At 39.3% G+C, this 22,946-nt stretch overlaps 1 protein-coding gene across 1 annotated transcript in view; it reads left to right on the top strand.

The window, feature by feature from the left end:
* The first annotated feature begins 2,053 nt into the window (after positions 1-2,053).
* The window catches only part of LOC126295096 (uncharacterized), a 52,704-nt gene continuing 31,811 nt past the window's right edge, over positions 2,054-22,946 (top strand). The window contains exon 1 of the mRNA XM_049987352.1: positions 2,054-2,337. Within this exon, the coding sequence (XP_049843309.1) occupies positions 2,326-2,337 (12 nt within the window). The 5' untranslated portion in view covers positions 2,054-2,325. The remainder of the gene's footprint in view (positions 2,338-22,946) is intronic.

Below are 22,946 nucleotides of genomic sequence, written 5' to 3'. Positions count from 1 at the left end.
TGAATTCGTTTCTTTGAACATTGTTTCCGTAAACAACCACTGTCATCTCATTATAGATACAAAGCACCAGTTTTTTTGCCTTTCAATTGAAGTTGGAAACAGATTTTACAGTTAGGGAATTTCCGTATAATAATGAATCATATTTTTCAATCATGTGCAGCTATTTTAGTGCTGTGTCTGATTAAAACCCTCCCTCCATGCTCTCATTGAAATCAGGAAAACACAGAATCTGCTCCTTTTGTCTTAACCAATTGTTCTGGATACACTTTAAAAGTTTTTGCAACGTGACAATACTTTATCTGTACTTCTGGCAGAGTATTAAAGTTAGATATTGCTTTTCTATTAACTGAATTATTGCCTCCACTAACACAACCAGATCAGTTTCAGCTGCTTCTAATTTAAGAATAACTTTTTTTATGTATGAGAAAAGTACATCAGCCTGAATTGTTTTAACTGAGAGAATGTGTACCACATCCTTGTAAGGTGGATCTAAACTTTGTATCATAAAAACACAAGCAATTGTTGCAAATAAAAATTTGTCACTGTTGGAGACACCACCGACAATATTCCCACCTTTGTAATCAAGCTGGGATTTAAATTATTTCATCAATTAACAGAAGCACTGTTTTATCCAGTGAGTCAATGTTCCAGCTTTTAGTATGATATAACTTGTGAACTGATCACTATCTTGTTCAATGACTGGGCCAGCTTACTACAAAGTCTGCAGTGTATTTGTATTTGGCATACTAATAATGCCACTGCTTCTCAGAAACTTATGTCCGCTTGGGCTAATAGTATTTACTAATGACCACATAATCAGAGTCAGCATAATACCTAAACTGAGATGAACTTTAAGATTTCAGGAAAGATACCTGTTCCTTTAAAAAATGTGTGAGTTTCCCTTTCTGGCACCTTCTCTACTAAATTCTGCAATTATCAACATGAAAGTCATCTTTATTGTACACCAAAAAATAACAGCATCACTCAGCTCTTGTGTGTTGCAGACTTTTTTTGGGAAATTTCATCTTTCCAACACATTTCAATTCCACATCATTCATAAAAACAATGAGAAATAAATCGCTGTTTATAACAAAGTAGCAAACAACTCTTGGGTAAAAACTGTGGTTAATTAACAATAAACACACAGTGTCTACTTCGTATACTGCCTATTTTGTTAACTACAGTCCAGTGACTATGCTTATCGCAGACACTTATTTTACTTTTTAGCTGCTCTAAATTACGGAAAGAAGTCGCTTCTGTCAATTTCACCTGCGTTTCTACACTTTGTCGAATGGAAATGTGAAGGCACTGTCTTCTAGTCGCTATCTGCTACTTCCGGGGTCCTCTCAGGCTGATGCTGGCATATTGATATTGGACAAATATGAAGGGCATCCTGGTAACTCTGAAGGTATAGCATCTGAAAAAGAAAAGCTTAACATCAAAAGACATGCAACTACACAATCAGCTTTCTTGTTACGACAGTATAATTCACAAATGTAGGCTCCTCCCTAACATTTGGCTCTTTAACCTGCCTTTTCTTAAGCGTCGACGATCCAATGGTGCCGTTACCAGTTTGCAGTTCTTGGGTCGTACATACTTGTACTGCTTAGTGTTTAATATATCTTATTCGTTGAAATGCAGTTCACAAACCTTAAAAGAAGCGTTCAGTTGATTGTTAAAGATGTTATGAAAACTACCGTTAAGATGTACGAAATTGTGTATTACTTCCATTCGTAACACATTTTGGTATAAAAGGTATTATGTGTTATAGTTTATGTAATAGTACTGTAGTAGTTAACAAACACAACGATACTTACAACTGAATGTTTGCTAGGCACTCAATCTTGTCTGTGAACGGCCGAGATCTATTTCCGTCTTAGAGATTCATCAGACAGAAAATAAAACACAGACACCTTAGGCCCATTGCCGTAATTGCCTCTGCAATACACCACCTCCGTGGCATTCTGATAGCGCTTTAACTTATTTGGCACAATTGAAAACGTTAACGTTCACTTGATCCGAAGCACAACACACCATGTGGTACTACGTACTCAAAGAGATCGGATGGTTCAAGATCATTACGCCTGATGTCGTAGCCATCTGAGAAGTGTGCTATTTTGATTTGTTTTAGAGAAGGCGTTGGCAAAACCACTGTTGTTTCCATTCTGGCGGGCCCTTACGCCATCCAGAGACGTAACCGAAGATAACTCTTTGGATAGAACAGTTGCTCACCGAAGTTCTTTGGGTTGTATGAAAGTGCGCATGTAAATTCGACTGGCTTTGGTGTTTTTCCGCTGCTAAAACAATTTTCGATCTGTTTTAAGGATGAAGCAGGAAGTGAGTTGAATTTCTGTATTTTTATGTAAATAGTTTCATTTTTTATTGGTATAATTAAAAGCATTGTTGACGTATTCGGAAATTGGACATTACCAGAAACTCATAATCGCAAGTATGAGCGCCGTTTAGCCCAAAAAGATCTGTCCACTACGGGTCAGCTGTCTCATCCTTCAAAGTAACTGTTCGTGGGCTGGTAGTTGATTTATCTTTCTTCATTGTGAGTGCATATTTGATTTATAGTAATGATATTAAATTAGTAAACCCCCAATTTTTAGAAAACCGGTTTTCTAAACTGATTAAGCCGACGTTAACTATACACAAGAAACTCGTAACTTGGTACATAAAAATATGAATGTTTCTGATAAAAAGTATGTAAGTGATTGGCAAAGAGAAACTAGCCGTGGATTTGCGGATTTGCTTCCAAGCATAAAGTCTTTTTGGTTAGATGTACTTTTGATTCCTTGTGAAGAAATACAGGTATAGAACATGTCAGGAAACAACAGTACACAAATATTTATAAGAAATACGAGTACGCTAATTACCATCCACAGATCCAAAGCATTTTAAATCCCAGATGGGCTTCATGGGTGTGGAATAAATCACAAAAATCTTAGAAGGAAAGAATGTCATTTGAAAGATAATAGGCCTACATATTTTTTCTCAGAACTTGTGACTGTTCAATACACTGAGCTGTCCGTGCTAATTCTTGGGCCATTCTCTTAGACATCAAATAGGAAGAAAATCATTTTACAACACTTATTTGCAATGGCTGCATTACTACATTGAACTTGCACAGAAGTTATGGATAATGTGTGTACTTGTACAAAGGACACATTTTTCGACCAAAGTAAGTATAGTAACTCTAATTGTTTATGAAGATTATCGTACTGATTCCATGAACTGAGCTGTTGGTTTGACAAAGAGAGATTTTTAATGCCAAAACTTCATTAACAAATGAATGTCAGAATGCAGTAGTTAGTATCCCTAGTTCCTCTTTAGCAAAGGTCATACAGTCAGAAACTGTGCGAGTGAAAAAACAAGTGTATTTGTCGTGTGTAAGGCAAAAGATATTTGACATGTCTAAATCTTAACATAGAGAAGTAAATGATGATGTTTTAGAAAGCTTGAACACTTTTTAGTGTGACAGCCAAATTAGTAAATTGTTTCTGCAAAAAGGTGATGCGGGTCAACCAAAGCGTCCGATCCCACCCGTCTGCTTTGACCCATGACGTACGGCTGTTGTGTGTGATGTCACGACGGTGCGGAATTTAGTTTGTGAGAGTGGCATGTTTGTAGGTGCCGTCGTTTTGATGCGATTGGTGGTGCTCTCTGGTAGTGTGTTAGGGGATGTTTTTGGTTTAGTTTGCGAGTGTGGTATCATGTGTGAATTTTGGTAAATTGCTTCTTTTTATGTCTTTGGTAGGTATGGATACGACTGACAGGGTCAACAGTTTTCGGTTGTCGGCTATGATGGGGGACAGTGCGTTGTCTCTAATAAAATTTCTTCAACTATTCGGATTTTTGGATGAAGTCGTGAAGTGTTCAGTATGTCGGGAAGAAATGAGGCTTATTTAAAGTTCCGGCGTCTCGGACCAGGCACGTCTGTATGTGGAGATGTAAAGATAACAGGTCAAGGGAAGTGTTCGATCCCAATGTGTGGCTCTAAATGTTGGTATCGGGAGATGTTTTTGAGTTATATAGGTCAAGGGAAGTGTTAGGTCATAATGTATGGGATTGGGAGCTGCTGTTGAGCTATATAGTAAAGGGAAGTGACCGATTCCAGATGATATTGTTTTGTGATGTCGCTTTTTTCCGTGGTTTTGTATGGGGGTGGGTCTCTAAATTTGTTTAGTTTGTGCCCACCCAAAAAACCCCTATTTCCCACACTTGTCCCATTAGTATCATTAGGCTTTTTATGGAATGTGTGTGTTTGTGTTTTTCGATGTATTTTCGTCCTCATAATGTGTACGTAATGACTTTATATGCCCCATATTGGAATCGTGGTTTATGGTCATTCCGCCATATTTGTGACGTCATGAGTCAAAGCAGGCAGGTGCGATCGGACGCTTCCATATTTCCGTAACCAAGATAGCAGAAGTGCTTGCTGTTTCAAGAGGCACCACATCAAAGATTTCTAGTGCATGCAGTGAAAACAGAAAAAAAATCGTCCACTGAGTCATGACCTTGGAAAGTGTGTGTCGAGCGATCATGACAGGCGGCCGTCGAACAGGATAGTGATGAAAACTAAAAGAGGATGACAGCTGCAAAAGTCACTGCAGAACTAAGTGTCACACTCTTGAATGCTGTTAGCTCTGTGAGGTGGGAATTGCAGAGTGAGCTTGAGTTTGAAAACCATTTGTCAGTGATGCAGGATGTCTGTAGCAGGAAAATGTGGTGCTGAAGGCATAAAAAGTGGAACTGTGGAGAAAATCATTTGGTCACATGTGTCTTGTTTCATAGTTTCCAACTTCTGGTCAGTGTGGGCTCCCAAGAGTGAAACATGGTGAGAGTTCGGTGATAATTTCGGAAGCCCCGTTATGGTAGTCCATGGGCCTTGTGATTACAGTGTAAGGTCATATTTCTGCCAGGTGTTATTTGACCACTCTGGCTGATGAGGTCCATCCCATGGTACAGTATTTTTTCACCATTGGTGTTTCTGTACTGCATGATGACAAGGCTCCTGTTTCATGGAGCTCACGTCATCCAGGACTGGTTTTCTGGTTACGAGGATGAATTATTGCATCTTCCTTGGTCGCCACAGTTACCGGATCTCAGTGTTATGGAGCCTTTGTGGTCTACTTTGGAGAGAAGGTTGCGTGATCGCAGTCCACTTCCATTATTGCCATTCAAAGATGACTTGAAGCTGTTTTGAATGTCTGCAGTTTTCCTGCACCGTATTAAGCATGATACTGTGATGTGTTGGTGGGGTATCCATATTTTTGTCCAGTTCCTGTAATCTGAGTGCCTCCTTCTCTGTAGTATGAATAATCTTTTATTCCTGTGATGACAGAGTTCTCCACTGCCCGCACCACCACCACCACCACACTGTGATTCCATGTTTCATATATGGCTCAAAAAGTAGATGACAGACTGTGCTTAAGAGGTCTTGATAGGTATATTATTCCAGTTACATTATTGCAAATATCACTGAGCTGAGATTATTGGAAACAGTATTTATCTGCTAAACAATGCTTTTTTCAGGTGGAAATACATAAGCGTCCGATTCCACCCATCTGCTTTGACTCATGACGTTACAAATATGGCGGAAACGACCATACACTACTACTCCAACATGGCGCCTATGATGTCATTATGTAAACATGACCACAAACACAAAAGTACATTGAAAAACCTACACACACACATTCCACAAACAACCTAACGAAAGTAACAGGACAGGTGTTGGAAATTGGGGGTTTTTGGGTGGGGACAAAGTAAATATAAACTAATTTAGACACACACCACAATACCAAACCACAGAAAACAACAACTGACAACACAAAACTCCCCAAATTCCACTAAACACATCCTCTGGAATCTGACACTTCTCTTGACCTATATAGCTCAACAGCAACTCTGATACCGCAACTCCCACAGCCACACATTGGAATCGAACACTTCCCTTGACCTATACAGGTCAACAGAAACTACCGAAATCAAATCGTAAAATCCAAAACTACAACCACATCCACTATCATCACTACCTCAAAAAACACAACAAAAATGGAATCTAACACTTCCCTTGACCTGTTATCTTTACGACATCTCCACATATAGCTGTCCCTCGGCTGAGACACCGGAACTTTAGTAAGCCTCATTTCTTCACGACACACTGAACACTTCACGACTTCATCCAAAAATGAATAGTTGAAGAAATTTTATTAGAGGCAACGCACTATCCCCCATCATCGCTGACAACCAAAATCTGTTGACCTTGTCAGTGATATCCATACCCATTGAAGACATAAAAAAGCAATTTATCAAAATTCACACACAACGAACAGAAAACAACAACAATAATGTCAGTATAACCAAACCAAAATCATTAACTCACTGAAAAAATTCTGCTGAAAGTGCAGTCACTACTGATACCACACACATGCAATGCTACCGTGCAAATGAACCCAATACACCACGTAACACGCTTCCTATAAACACACAACCAGAGAGAACCACTGACTGCAACAATACGCCACACACGAAAACTAAACCAAAAAAATCACCAACACACAACACATAAACACCGCCAGAGAGCACCACCGATCACACCAAAAGACCTACAAACACGCCACTCTCACAAACTAAATTCCGCGCTGTTGTGACGTCACACACTATAACAGCCTTACGACACGGGGCAAAGACGGCGGGTGGGATCGGACTCTTCGGTCGACCCTTTCAGATTGATTAGCTCACTCTCCATGAGGCATTTTGCCATATTGACTTTGAATTACTGTATTCATAATCTGAGCTCTGTTTGTATCACCTGACATGTTTGAAATTAGTCTAATCGTCTTTTTTGACTTTGTAAGTTACCTACTTTCTGAAGGCATGAACATTAAAAGGTATAGAAGTTTCCTATATAACCCTTTTCTGTCTATCTTTGTAAATATGTTGCTTGTATTAAGGCCTTTCCTTCAAGAAATTTTAACAGTATTGCTGCTGCTTTGGACATCCATTCTGTACATTTGGAGACCTGTCACGATGTGCTCTTTATTAACTTTAATTCAGACTTGGTGGAACATCACTAAGACATTCTACAACATATTTAAAATTGCAATGTTCATGTCGGCTGCCAACAGAATGTAATGGAATGTAAAGAGTGCTTCAGTGTTGATGGAACTATGATATCTGCTTGAAGCATCAGAAGTTAATGTCTCATCTTTGTGCTTACTGATGTAACAAACTTGCTTCCTCCACATGCTCTCTATTTCATTCATAGCAAATTCTATGCAAGGACATGTAGGAAGTAGTGAAGAGTACAATTCAAACCTTCAGTTTTGAATAGTGACACTATCAGACAGCATGCAGACTGTGATGCCAGTCATCCACATATATTGTATTGTTTGACAATTAGGAATAGCATCATACCGAGTGAGGTGATACAGTGGTTAGCGCACTGGACTCGCACTTGCGATTACGATGGGTCAAACCTGCACCTGGTATATATTTATAATATATGGCCATTGGTGATGAATATGTGTGTGAACTGCCACACGTTGGTTAATAGCCTGGGATTGATGTGGTCAGGCCTTACGTGGTGGTGAATTGGGTGTATTGTGTTTTATATAACTTGAGTGATAGTTCAGTGAGGTGTACTGCAGTTCTTCTGTTGTGTCCTGCTATTGGCAATTCATTATTGTTATGTGTAGCCAACCAGGTGATAGTACACAGTAGCCAATGAGAATTGCTAAATCTCACGGTTTCTGTCAATAGAAGATACATAATTGTTACATTTGCTTTGCATCGTGAATACAGGATTATAAACACAAAATCAAATAGGGGTAATGCAGGAGTAGGTTTAATAATGAATTTAAAAAAATAGGAGTGTGGGTAAACTGCTAAAAACAGCATAGTGGACACATTGTTGTGGGCAAGATAGACACGAAGCCCACACCTACCACAGTAGTACAAGTTTACAGGCCAATTAGCTCCGCAGATGATTAAGAGATTGATGAAATGTATGATGAGATAAAAGAAATTATTCAGATACAAAAGAGATGAAAATTTAAGTGATCGGTGACTGGAATTCGATAGTAGGAAAAGGAAGAGAAGGAAACGTAGTAGGTGAGTATGGATTGGGGGTAAGAAATGAAAGAGGAAGATGCCTGGTAGAATTTTGCACAGAGCATAACTTAATCATAACTAACAATTGGTTCAAGAATCATGAGAGAAGGTTGTATAAATGGAAGAGGCCTGGAAATACTGGAAGGTTTCAGATAGGTTATATAATGGTGAGACAGAGATTTAGGAACCAGGTTTTAAATTGTAAGACATTTCCAGGGGCAGATGTGGATTCTGACCACAACCTATTGGTTATAAACTGTCGATTAAAACTGAAGAAACTGCAAAAAGGTGGGAATTTAAGGAGGTGGGACTTGGATAAACTTAAAGAACTGGAGGTTGTAGAGTGTTTCAGGGAGAGCATTAGGGAAAGATTGACAGGAATGGGTGAAAGAAATATAGTAGAAGAAGAATGGGTAGCTTTGAGGGATGAAATAGTGAAGGCAGCAGACTAGGTAAAAAGACGAGAGCTAGTAGAAACCTTTGGGTAACAGAAGATATATTGAAGTTAATTGATGAAAGGAGAAAATATAAAAAAGCAGTAAATGAAGCAGGCAAAAAGGAATACAAGCGTCTCAAAAATTAGATCGAGAGGAAGTGCAAAATGGCTAAGCAGGGATGACTCGAGGACAAATGTAAGGATGTAGAGGCTTACCTCACTGGGGTAAGACAGATACTGCCTACAGGAAAATTAAAGAGGCCTTTGGAGAAAAGAGAACCATTTGTATGAATATCAAGAGCTCAGATGGCAACCCAGTTCTAAGCAAAGAAGGGAAGGCAGAAAGGTGGAAGGAGTATATAGAGGGTCCATACAAGGGCAATGTACTTCAGAACAATATTATGGAAATGGAAGAGGATCTAGATGAAGATGTAATAGGAGATACGATACTGCGTGAAGAGTTTGACGGAGCACTAAAAGACCCAAGCCGAAACAAGACCCTGGGAGTAGACAACATTCCATTAGAACTACTGGCAGCCTTGAGAGAGCCAGCCCTCACAAAACTCTACCCTCTAGTGAAGCAAGATAAATGAGGCAGGCGAAATGCCCTCTGACTTCAAGAAGAATATAATAATTCCAGTCCCAAAGAAAGCAGGTGCTGACACATGTGAAAATTACCAAACTATCAGGTTAATAAGACATGGCTGCAAAATACTAACGCAAATTCCTTACAGACGAATGGAAAAACTGGTAGAAGCCGACCTCGGCGAAGTTCAGTTTGGATTCTGCAGAAATGTTGGAACACATGAGGCAATACTGACCCTACGAGTTACCTTAGAAGATAGATTAAGGAAAGGTAAACATACATTTGTAACACTTGTAGACTTAGAGAAAGCTTTGGACAATGTTAACAGGAATACTCTTTTTCAAATTCTGAATGTGGCAGGGGTAAAATACAGGGAGCGAAAGGCAATCTACAATTTATACAGAAACCAGATGGCAGTTAATAGTTGAAGGGAATGAAAGGGAAGCAGTGGTTAGGAAGGGAGTGAGACAGGGTTGTAGCCTCTCCCCGATGATGTTCAACCTGTATATTGAGCAAGCAGTAAAGGAAACAAAAGAAAAGTTTGGATTAGGTATTAAAATCGACGGAGAAGAAATAAAAACTTTGATGTTCGCCGGTGACATTGTAATTCTGTCAGAGACAGCAAAGAACCTGGAAGAGCAGTTGAACAGAATGGACAGTGTCTTGAAAGGAGGATGTAAGATAAACATCAACAAAAGCAAAATGAGGATAATGGAATGTAATCAAATTAAGTTGGGTGATGCTGAGGAAATTAGATTATGAAATGAGACACTTAAAGTAGTAAAGGAGGTTTTGCTATTTGGGGAGCAAAATAGTACAGAGAAAGTAAAATGTAGACTAGAAATAAGTGTTTCTGAAGAAGAGAAATTTGTTAACATTGAGTATAGAAGTAAGTGTCACGAAGTCATTTCTGAAAGCATTTGTATGGAGTGTAGTGATGTACGATAGTGAAACATGGACGATAAATAGTTTGGACAAGAAGAGAATAGAAGCTTTCAAAATGTGGTGCTACAGAAGAATGCTGAAGATTAGATGGGTAGATCATGTAATTAATGAGGAGGTACGAAATAGAATTGGGGAGAAGAGGAGTTTGTGGCACAACGTGACTAGAAGGAATCGGTTGGTAGGACATGTTCTGAGGCATCAAGGGATCACTAATTTATTATTGGAGAGCAGCGTGGAGGGTAAAAATCGTGGAGGACGACCAAGAGATGAGTACACTAAGCAGATTCAGAAGGATGTAGGTTGCAGTAGGTACTGTGATAGAGTAGCATGGAGAGCAGCATCAAACCTGTCTCTGGCCTGAAGACTGCAACAACAACAACATGGAAAAGTGCCATAATAACTTGTACTAATGTGCCTATTATGTATTTCAAGATTGCTTAATGATTTTGTATTTATATCCATACAGGAGAAAGCTACGCGTACATCAGAACAACCTGTACTCGAGCCTGTGGCCTAAGTGAGGTTGGAATATGGTAATTTTCTTGAGAGTTGGTAATGAATCTCCAAATGGAAAATAAGATTGTCATAATAGGTTTGTGTGTAGTGTAGCACAAGATATATATTTCTCATTGCAACAACCAAGTTGTAGGTCTCATTTCTGATTATGTCAAACATTCCATTGATATGGTTAAATTCAGTTTTAACCAAATAGAACAAAATACCAGCTAATTTTATTTGCGAACCATAGAAAATTAAAAATGGTAATCCCATTGGCTACTTCCATGTGACTAATGATTTGTCACATTGGCTTATCACAACTCATCATGTGAAAAGCATGCAATAAAAAAGCCATAGTACACTGTAATTGTACTTTGAGGCAAAAGTGCACTTGCGCTGTGTCACAGGTCTGTTTTGTGTAGCTATTGAGAACAACAGTGGACCCAATATTGGTCTGTGTAATGACTATTTCCCTTTATAAAGGTGCACTATCATTGTGTTCACTCTTCGGGTTTCTTAGTGCAGCAATCTACATGCTTTTAGTTAGATGCCATAGAAAAAAGTCACTAGCAGAATCTCTGATACCTAATATTTTGTCTTGTTTGGGAGAGTAACTGTGTACTGCACCATCATGATTTTGGGCAAGAAAATACCCATTCAGAGTAATTTGTCATTTAAATTTTATACAATCAAACAATGGAATATCCAGGATGGAATGTAACAATATTATGGAAAGGAAAGGTGCCACTCACTATATAGCAGAGATGATGGGTCGCAGTTATGCACAACAAAAGGACAGTCACCAGTTAGCTTTCGGCCAGTATGGCCTTCGTCAAGAATAGACAACAGATAGACACTGCCAGCAGTGTGGCTTCAGATCATAGATATTGCTGGTGGCTGCCTGCAGTTCGGCTGCAGTTGCCAGAGACTGCAGTCGTGTGTGTGTGGTCTATTATTGACGAAGGCCATCTGGCCAAAAGCTAATTTTAATTAGTGACAGTCTTTTTGTTGTGCCTATTTGTGACTCAGCATCTCCATTATATGGTGAGTGGCAAATTTTGTATGTCATTTATGAATTGAAGAATAGCAAAGTTCTGTGCAGAGAACCTATTGAAATCTAAATTGACACTATTTTTTTTAATCAAATTTTTTTTCAGGTGACTGTCAACAGCATTGAAATAGTTGGAGAAATACATGATACACATTGTGCTTTCTTAGAATACATTTATTCACTACTGGTTTTGATTGTGTTCCATCTTCACAGTAGAAAAATATTTATAGTAACATGTTCACATGTCATAACTCGACAGGCTGTAAATCGTGTGTATGGCATGTGAAGTTGTCACAGTAGAACCTATGAGTGTTCTGTGACACAGTGATGATGTGATGAGTGGCATCATTAATGTGTAAACCGGAAGAGAACAGATGACTGATAATATCTTTTTGTCTATATTGTTTTTTTGGAATGTAGGTTTGGGTGACACATTGACTTGTAGTGTAACCCAAGATATAGGTGACAGGCTGCTTGAAGGTTAGTGAAGCCAATGAACATGAATGCAGAATTGTAGGTGTGAGGACATACTGATGTGTGCTTGAGTCTAGGCCTAGATTAAGTTGAAATTTGAGTGTTTGGTTAAGAGTTGGCAACACAGTACCGAAGGCTTCATTTAATCTGTTCTTTCTTACATAAGCTTCTCCATTACATTCATGGAGTAGATAAGTAGTTCATGTGATTTAATAGCTCAGTTTTGTTTTCATAACTGCTGTGGTGTACGAGGTTATGCACTGAGTGCACAAAATGGAAATTTATTGAGAGAGACATTGTTTTATGATTTGTGAAGAAAGAATCATAAATACAGCCCCGTTCCAACTTCATGTCGAAAGCGTTCATAACCATCTTTTGCAGCTCGGATGTGCAGAAAGAGTATCATTGATGTTTTGTAAGGTACTGGCTGGGATGTAGAGCCATGCTGACTCCAGTGCCGTGACCAGCTGAATTTCGTCTCACAATTGAGGATCCGTGGTACAAACAGCTTGGTCGAGGTGGTCCTACAGATTCTTGAATGAGTTTCGATTGGGCTGCGGGTGGCCAGTGTAGTATGGCAAACTCGTCTCGCTGATCCTGCTGCTGTTTCGAACCACACACATATACTGTGAACTGTGCATTGCCCATTGTGCCGAGGAAATACAGACTGCATATAGCCGTGAACATAGACCTGAAGGATAGATGCATATCTTTGTTGATCCGCTGTGTCTACCAGAATGACAAGATCACCCAGGGAATGCCACGAAAACATCCCTAGTCCGTAACTCCCTCCTCCTGCCTCTGGACGCTTCTGGCGGTTATTGTAGGGGTGTACATGCCCATGCCTGTCTGTCCGGTGGAGCATAAAACGTGGTTGATCTGTAAAAGTCACGTGTAACGTGAGTACATTTTGTGCCTACGTCCAGAGATAGACACTTGTGAATGGCTGAAGTGGTTTCTCTTGTTTTATCTCTATAGTGTGAGTTATCTGCCTTTACTTTGTCCTTCTGTTTCTTTGGTTCTTCTCTGTACCTTCTTCTCCACTGCGGCGTTTGAGAATTTTTCTCTTCTTTCCTTTTCTGTGTTCCTTTTCCTTTCTTTTCTCCCTGTGTGTGTCTGAAGGTCGACCCACACGTTCCCACGCATAGCCCGTGACGGGGTGACATGTAATTCCCTGCCCTGGGTAGACAGGTAGGATACTTCCGTAGTCCCTGGTAAAGGCCAGGCCCAGAGAGGGGTGATTACCCGAGCTGGTACCTTCCGAACATGCCAATTGGTCCCTCTGTCCATTTCTTGGGAGGTGTGGCAATCACCTAAGGTAGGAGTGCCCTCAGAGAGCGCCTCCACCGTGAAGGAGCGCATCATCGGATATGCTGGTAATCGTGGGGGATACTTTCGCGATGGTTTCTTCTTCTACTACAACTTCTGCCCACAAGAGGGAGCTAGATGAGTCTCACCAACAGGAAATTCTTCCATCATTGCCAAAGTTACTAGTTGTTTCTCGGTCTGACGAAGTTCAAGACTTCTCAACAGTGAACCCTTTCATTATTCAAAAAGGTGTCGACACAGTTGCAGGTCCTGTAAAGTCTTATTCCTGGTTACAAAATGGCATCTTGTTGTTAGAAACAGACAGTGCCCTCCAGGCACAAAAATTGCTTTGAACTGCACTGCTAAACACCTTCTCTGCCTGGGTGGAAGCGCACAGCATTTTAAACTCATGATGCGGGGTGGTTTATACCAGATCACTTGACGGATTATCAAATGAGGACGTTCAAAATTACCTTTCTGATCAGGGAGTAAAGGCCATGTATCCAGTAATGAAAAGGGTTGAAAAGGAATTGGTAACAACCTGCACACTCTTCTTGACATTGACAGAGTTCAACTTCCATTGAACATTAAAGCAGGATATGAGATAATTTCAGTTCACCCTTTCATCCCCAACCCTATGTATTGCTATCAATGCCAGAGGTTTAATCATACCAGCCACTCATGTTCCAATACAAATGGGGCTAGAAAGCCACCTTGGCATTGCCTCTGGCCCTGCCTTCTTTGTGACCTTTGTCAACTTTCCAAAGATAGTATCCCCCCTATACTTTATCAGCGAGCATTTGGTGCTCTATGCTCACAAATGGAGGATGCCACATTTATTTACACTGACGGCTCCGAGACTACCTTTGGTGTCGGGAGTGCCTATGTTATTAACGACACCCCTATTAGATTTTGGGTTCCCAACCAGTGTTCAGTTTTTACTGCAGAGCTTTACGCTGTTCTCCAGGCTGTCTAATACATCTGTCACCATCGGCAGATACAGTACGTTACATGCAAGGATTCGCTCAGCTCTTTTCTCATCCTCCAAGCTCTTTATCCTGTCCACCCTCTGGTCCACCAGATTCAGGACTGCCTCCACATGCTCAACTTCGGGAGCATCTCTGTGGCATTCCGCTGGATCCCAGGGCATGTTGGCATATGTGGAAATGAGGCAGCTGATATAGCAGCAAAGGCCCGCTGTTCACGTGGTTCCCTTTTCCGATCTTGAGAACATTTTATGTTGTGGTGTTGCTCTTTTATGGCACACACATTGGCATTCACTTCAGGATAATAAATTATGGGGCACAAAACCTCTTCCCTGTGCTCGGAACTCTTCTTCCCGGCCTCATCGTCGGGAGGAGATAATTTTAACTAGGCTCCATATTGGGCACTGTCTTTTTAGCCATTGACATCTTTTAAGTGGCGACCCTCCCCCGCTTTGACCCCACTGCTCTTAATTGTGGGTGGTGAGACACCTTTTACTTCAGTGCCCCTATTTTAATCTGCTACGTGACCGTTTACAGCTGCCGCTTGATACATCTTCCCTTTTAGCAGATGGAGCTTGGCCAATTGTGTCCTTGAGTTTATAAGTGTTAGTGAGAGGCATTTGAAGCTCTTCAATAGCACTTTTCTAAGATTTCCTTCTGTTGTTATTTCCCTGCCTTCAGTTTTGTTCCCATTGCTGCTGATTTAAATTCCTGTTTTTGCCCTTCACTAAACCACAGAATGGGCGCTTATGACTATAGCTGCTTTGTGCCCTAAGACCATAATAAAAAAAATTGTGGACTTTCAGTTGCTCAACAGTTGCACGTCTGTTTGTGTGTCCACGTCTCTGCAGCCGGGTGTGCCACAGTTGCCTTGGCGACCATTATTTTTTCTTGCACAGTATTGTTTAAGATGGCAGCATGCAAATAGTTTACAAACAACACACTTTATATAGCCTCCACTGTTGGTGTTGCCACCTGCCGTATTTGTGTTGTTATTGCACGTTGAAACTGAACGTAGGTGGTGATAACATTAATGTGACCGGACCTTGTATGAATTAAAGTGTTGGGTAGTGTTTTCTGTTTTTACTTGACTGGGATGTAGCCTTAAAAGGGAATAAAATTCTGATGATTTTGACAAGAAGAGACTAGGAACTTTTGAAATGAAATGTGCCACAGAAGAATACTGAAGACTTAGTTCATAGATAGGATAGCAAATGAAAGAGCACTCACTCAAAAAGGAAAAAAAAATTATGGCTCACCTTGAGTAAATTTGGGTCGGTAGGACACTTTGTCGTGTCAGTCGACAGTTAATTTGGTAATGGATGGAAGTGTGGAGATGAAACATTTTGAACAAGACAAAAGCTTGGCTATAGTGAGCAAGTTCGAATGGATTGAGGCTGCAGTAGCTACGCAGAGCTGAAGAGACCTGCGCAGGAGAGCTGCATCAAGTCACTCTGTGGACTGAAGATGTCCAGAATTCATTTGATATTTCCTTACACCAGACTTCAAATCAAATTGTGTGCCAATAGAGTACCATTTCATTTGTGCGACTGGATTCGTGATTTCCTGTTAGAAAGCTCACAGTATGTAGCACTGACAGAAGTCATATGTGGTCTACCCCAAGGAAGTGTTACAGGCCTTCTTCTGTTCCTAATCTATATAAACAATTTATAAGAGACAATGTGACCAGCCCTCTTAGATTCTTTGCAGATGATGCTGTCATTTACCATCCAGCAAATTCATCAGAAAATCAAAACCAGTTTGCAAAGTGATTTAAACACGATATCTGTATTGTGCAAAAAGTGGCAAATGTCTTTGAATAAGGAAAAGTGTGAGGTCATCCACATGAGTAATAAAAATAAATTTTAATTATGTGATAAATCACATGCATCTAAGAGCTGTCAGGTCAATGAAATATGTTGGAATTACAATTACTAACAACTTACGTTGGCTCAATCACAAAGATAATGTTGGGGAAAGGCGAACCAAAGACTGTGTTTCATTGGCAGAACACTTAGTAGATGGTAAACGTTTATGAGGGAGTGCTGAAAAATAATGCCTCTGAATTTTATGTGAAAAGTCTTAAAGGTTTTAAAATAAAACAAACATTATTAACATTCTACGTCTTTACTCTTCAGGTTTACATATTTATTTTTTAACAAAGGCATTGAAGCGACAAACACGTCTCCCGATGAGAGACCAGTTTGTTGATACTGTCACTGTAGAATGTGTGACTTTGCTGATGGAGCCACAACCTCCCATCTGCTTCCACTGCTTCACATCACTATCAAAGAGAAGTCCTCGAAAGTGCGTTTTAAGTTTTGGAAACTTGAAAATCGAATGGGCCAAGTCAGGACTGTATGGAGGATGATCAATGACTGTTAACCCGAGGCACTGGATTGTTGCAGATCTCTCAATGCTCCATGTGTGGTCAAACTGTTTGAATTTGAAACACGATGTCAGAACACTGTTTCTCACGGGCCGATGTAGGTACATCACACACTGCCATGTTATGCACTGCATTACAGAGTCCTTTAGCACCAGAGGACTGCAGATGTATAAGCATGTAGAATGTTGATGACATTTGTTTTATTTTAAAAGCTGTAAGATTTTTCACAAAAAATAGAGAGAACCGGAGACATTACTTTGTACACTGCTCTGTCCTCTGCTAGAGTATTGCTGTGTAGTGTGGTACGTTACCAGATAAGATTAATGGAGAACATAAAAAAAGTCCAAAGAAAGGCAGCTCATTTTGTATTATCATGAAATGGGAGAGTATTTTTAACGGGTATTGCAGGTGGGGTGGCATTTGTTAAAACAAAAGTGTTTTTCATTACGATAAAATCTTTTCTCAGAATTTCAGTCATAAACTTTCTCCTCATTATTGCCGCCAACCTATGTAGGGAGAAATGATTGTAGTAGTAGTACAAGAGAAATTAGAGCTTTTACAGAAATATATGTATAATTTTTGCATGTGCTGAGTGTGGAACTGAAGAGTAAGTGTCCTAAGGTGATTCAAAGAATCCTCTTCCGGGCACTGAAGTGTGAATTGCAGAGTAGTCAAATTGGTATACTACATGAATGACAAGTGTTTCATGTGGAATACAAATACCGTAGGTTTCTCAGCTGTTAAAATCGGTGCTTGATTTCAGCTATGGATGACTAAGAACAGAGACCGAGAGTTCCACTTCATACAGCTTGTAGTGACAAGAACACAACCTTAGTGTACCTGTCATATTAGTTTGATTGTTATCTTATAACTCAGTGTGGCAGAGGCAGATGCATGTATGGTCTCCGTGCATTATCTTGCCTGCCTTTGTTCCACTTCAAGGAAGAACAATTCAGCAGTATGTATTGTCCAATAAACTGTCAGTTCTGCAGCCATCAGTGTAGCAGTTATGGACTATTACATTTCATAACCTCGAGGAATCGGTTGATGCAAAAGTCTGATTAAGTAACTGCTGTTGTGAATTCAAATGGCTTTGTACAGTGCTGTTCTATTCGGCCACTCGTACTGCTATAACAGGGAAAGTTGTAAAAAATGAAGGATTATGCACATATTGTATGATATAGACAGATCAGACAGTGAAATAAACTAAGTATGGAATATTGTTAAAATGGAGACAGGGAAGTGAGTCATAGATGATATTTTCTGCTATAGCATGGGACCATTGTAAAAGACAGTTCATGTGTAGCATATATTTTTAATAATTACTTTTTACAGAGATCAGAAAACTGGTGCAAATAGTTCAGAAGAGAAAGCAAAACAGTACACCAAAGTCACTACAGAGGATGTTAATGAAATAAAAATTAATCTTGCATCCTCATCTGAAATTAGAAAAATCATTGTGATTACAAAGAGTTGAAAGTTCAAATGGGTGCATAGTAACTGAAAAGCTGTAGGTTTCTAAAATGCAACATCCTACTTCAGTTAGGTAATGCATGATGTAATGTTTTGTTAGACTGTTTCTTTAGACAGGTTGAAATATGCCATTGTTACGTCGAATCTGATATTCATACAATAATTTACTGAGTACAATAACATCTTTAAACGATAAAATATCACCAGATGGGATCTTCTGTGACTGTCTAAGACATTTGACTTTGTGAATAAAAATAATCTGTTATAGAAACTTTTATAAAGTGTTTAGTTCCAGATATGTCTGGTACAATTATTATTCAAGAAATTGAATTCAGAGTGTTAACTAAGGCATTTTGAGTATTAAAAAGAAAGCCGCCATGTCATCTGCATGGGAGAAAGTACGATGGGAGTTCCAAAGGATTTGATTGTTGTCCCAATACTGCAGGGCTTCACAGCAAACATTCTCTGTGAGCAGGCAGTGAACTCGTGCCTGCAAGCAGCGAGTACCGTACATCCTTCACCATCATGGGGAATAGGACGAGGAAACCGTGTAAGCAAGGAATTCAATTCTGAGGGAAATTTTTGAAGAAATCTAGACTGCCTCTATACTTCCTGTTGCATTACAGATCATCACTTTCAAAATGCAGAGTAATACTATTTTGTTATTGTAAGCTGTTTGATTCTCCCATTCTGTTGCACTACAAATCCTGGTTTTTGCCCTTAATATGGCTGATGGTCCATCTGTAGGCACACAAACTAATAAATTCTATGACAAACCCACACATTTTCTACACTTTCTTCGACACTGATACAGATGACACACCCAGCTGTGTGCTTGTGTTATCTACACTTGCATAGAGTGCCAAAGAGTAGCAACGAACTTTTTACAATGATTTTGCAAACTGGTTCTGAACATCATTTGCCATAACCTTTGTGAACCCGTGAGTGTCACAATCATTCTACCTAAAGTGGACATAAATCTTCAGCTGGAACTACCATGTTTTCTTTTATTAAATTACAATATGTGATAGGGCACAAGGACTTTGCTAAAAGTAGTGCAGTTTTGTAGCTCATCCAAACGGCACACTCACATGATATTTCTTCTTTCTATTCTTCCTCTTCAGTAAGCTTCTTCTTAAGTCTCAACAACTCGTGTACATACTCAAGTTGTGTGCATTTTTGCATCTTGGTGTTATTTGATGTAATAAAAAAAAAAAAGCTGTGGCTCTATAAATTGAATTTCCTGGAAGTATTGGGCATCTTACAACACAGTAAAAACTGCGCAGATCCAGCTTTTTGTGTAAAATAATGAGATTCCTTGTACTGTGGATTGAAGTGCAAAGACATTCTTGGTGATATGCAATGCCAACTCACATAGGTGATATTAAGTGGCACCACAGTTAAAACTGCTCTTCACTTATGTCAATTTGCACTTCGTCCCTATTGTTGTGGTATGATGCACACACATTTCCCTCACTCTCCACTTTGTTGCAACTGGTGCATTTGTGAGCAAGAGAATGAGCAGATGCACACACTCAAAATCAGCGAGTTGTTAAGCCGTGCACTAGTGTTCATACCTTGTGTAAATGATCTGCCATGAGCCAAAATTAGTCCTGTTTGCAGATGGTACAAGTACTGTTGTGAAGTGGAGCAAAGAAGCTTCAACAGAGAAAATAGTAAATCATGTTTTTTTTAAAAAAGTTACTGACTGGTTTTGCACAAACGGGCTAGCTTTATTCTAAAAAAAATTAAAAAGAGCACACGTACATGCACACGGGGGGGGGGGGGGGGGGGAGATCATTCAGTTGTGGACTGTTAAAAATATCCCACTTCCTAGTAACATAGTGGACCAACAAGAAATAACAAACAGAATAGAAAGTTCTGTTATTTCTTGAAGATTTGACTAATTTTAGTGTTAGAATAATTGCCAAGTTGGGGGATGTAGATGTCAGTAAGTTAACATATTTTCATTCTCTGATGTCTTATGGGACAATATTCTAAGATAACTCCTCACTTAGGCAAAAAGTGGACTATACACTGCATAAATAAATTAATTAGAATTGTGTTTGGGATTCACCCATGTACATGTTGCAGACACCTCTTTAAGCAACTGGGAATATCAACTGCATCCTCACAGTACTTTTATTCACTTATGAAATACGGTTTCAACACTCCATCTGATTTTGAGAGCAGCCAGATATATTTACAAGTGCAACACTATAGGGGGAAAAGATCTGCATTACCCTTTAACGAATCTTTATCTTTTGAACAGAAAATGGTAAAATATCCATATAAAACTCTCTATTTGCCCATTGTTATAAAACGTCTGACAAATGTAGATTAAAGATGTCTCTCCGTAACACAACTTCTAAGCTGTAAATGAATTTTTAATGGAAATAGTCTTTTTTTTTGCGAGAGAGAGAGAGAGAGAGAGAGAGAGAGAGAGAGAGAGAGAGAGAGAGAGAGAGAGAGAGAGGGGGGGAGAAGTAATTATGCAGCAGCTTGTAGACATATAAATACCGTATTTACTCGAATCTAAGCCGCATTTTTTCCGGTTTTTGTAATCCAGAAATCCGCCTGTGGTTTAGAATCGAGTGCAAAGTAAGCGGGAGTTCTGAAAAATGTTGGTAGGTGCCACCACAACTAATTTCTGCCGTCAAATATATGTAGCGCTACACAGGCATGCTTTTCAGGCACAGAGATAAATACTGCCGCCGAAACCTCTGCTTCAGTAAATAAATTTAAAAAAAAAAAGGTGGAAGACGAGTTTTTTTTCTTCGCCCCGAATTTCAACCACTGCATTTTCATACATTATCCAAATTCCGTATTGTTCATCTTCGAAAGTAGCAGCCTTTCAATGTACTACAAAAATCTGACTGACAAGGCTGTTTGGGATGTTTGTTAATATGGCCGGTTCTACGTTCTGAATTTTTTCCTACCTGTGACAAGAGATGGTTGCTAATAGGAACTTCTATGAATTCTGAATGGCATGCAGCATTCTCTTCACCATAAGAATAATACGAATATAAACATTAAGCCATGTATTCTTTCGTGTTTGCCGCTATCTCATTTAAATCCTGTCTGCCTAATAAACTACGAAACTAGAGTGAGACAACAGCAAACGCGGAAGAATATACATATAATGTCATGTTTATATTCGTATTATTCTTATGCCAAATAGTGATACAGTCAGAAATGAAGCACGGCAACTGACTACATTTTTAAATCTAAGATGACTAATTTCTGTGCAGAATGTAATGTACCAATCAGGTGTCTGCAAAGATTTACAAACGGAGAAAAATTTTCGCTGCACTTTCGTTCAGAACATCTTCTATCATACGCAGTCAATTATTTGGTTCTTGCTGATCATTATCAAAGAAAGCAGTAGTGTGAGTAACAACAAATAGCAGTATATTGCCATTGTTTCACTACTGAAACGGTATCTATCTCTTTTTTTTTAAATTGTAGGTTGCGGTAGGGCGCACAAAAGCAAGCCATGCCTTGAGTGCCGACAGGCCGTAAGCACTCATTATCAGAATGCGACAAGCAATGCATGACACAGTACAGTAATGCATTTTCAGCTTAGTGACATAAACAACTATAACAAAGAGAACGGCACTTATCAGATCAAAGAAAAATAAGCAATCAATTCAAGCCAGGCGAAGCACATGAAAAAGGGTACCCTTATAAATACGAACAGAGCGCCTGGTGCATAGCAGTGGCTGGCTACCTGGTAAAGCGTAACTGCTAAGCTTAAGACTTGAACCAAACTAATGTAGCTGTATCGTCATACATTTAACCTAAATTGTCCCTCATATTACAATGGAACAACTTTGTTTCGATTTGGAGGTGCGGCCTAAAACTTAAAACTTTTCTCTCCCCTTGAATTTAGAGTCTCAAATTTCAGGTGCGGCTTAGATACGGGGAAATTTTTTTCTTTGATTTCGAGTGTTATTTTGCAGGTGCGGCTTAGATTTCTAGTGAATACGGTATTATTTTCATCTAATTTTATGTAATTCTTTATGTATTTGTGTTTCATTTTTGATCTGTCAAAAGTTTCACAACATTCATCATCATAATGCTTGTCATGAATATGATCTGTTGAAGGAAAAACTAACAAACATACTACGTTTAGACATATTTTGAAAGAGATATGTCTCTTCATAGAGGTACAAATGCTTCTCATTTTGGATCAAATAATCAGCAGTGCAGGAACTTTTTGTAATTCTTACCATGGAAAGCTTTGCTAATAGGCTTCACTGCTACCTGCATAAACAAGAGATGAAAAAAAAAGAATACAAAATGGCGGTGGTTTACATACCAAGAATTCTACTTGTGTCTTTGGCAAATGATTGATGATCCAAATATGTATTATCAGTGCATGGTTGAGTGATGTTTGTAAAAATGAGTGCAGTTTGACATACTCTTTCATAATTAGTAACACACCATCCAGCATGTTAATGTGAGCACAGTGAAGAGTATATGTCAGGAGACGTGGGAAACAGTGCAGTCATTGTTGTTATGCAGAGATGAAGCAATTTATCGTACATCCAAAAGGTTATGATCATTGCCTTTCCAACCAAGGACAGGAGCACTTCTGAAACAGCTACGGCTGTAAGCTGTTCACATGTTTCAGTGATATAATGTGCATGTCTAAATGGCACTGTCCAAAACTGGTG

This window comes from Schistocerca gregaria, chromosome 11 (genome assembly GCF_023897955.1).
Source record: "Schistocerca gregaria isolate iqSchGreg1 chromosome 11, iqSchGreg1.2, whole genome shotgun sequence".
Classification (NCBI taxonomy): domain Eukaryota; kingdom Metazoa; phylum Arthropoda; class Insecta; order Orthoptera; family Acrididae; genus Schistocerca; species Schistocerca gregaria.
Note: the sequence above shows the minus strand (reverse complement) of the source record. Positions and strands in the feature narration are given on the sequence as shown.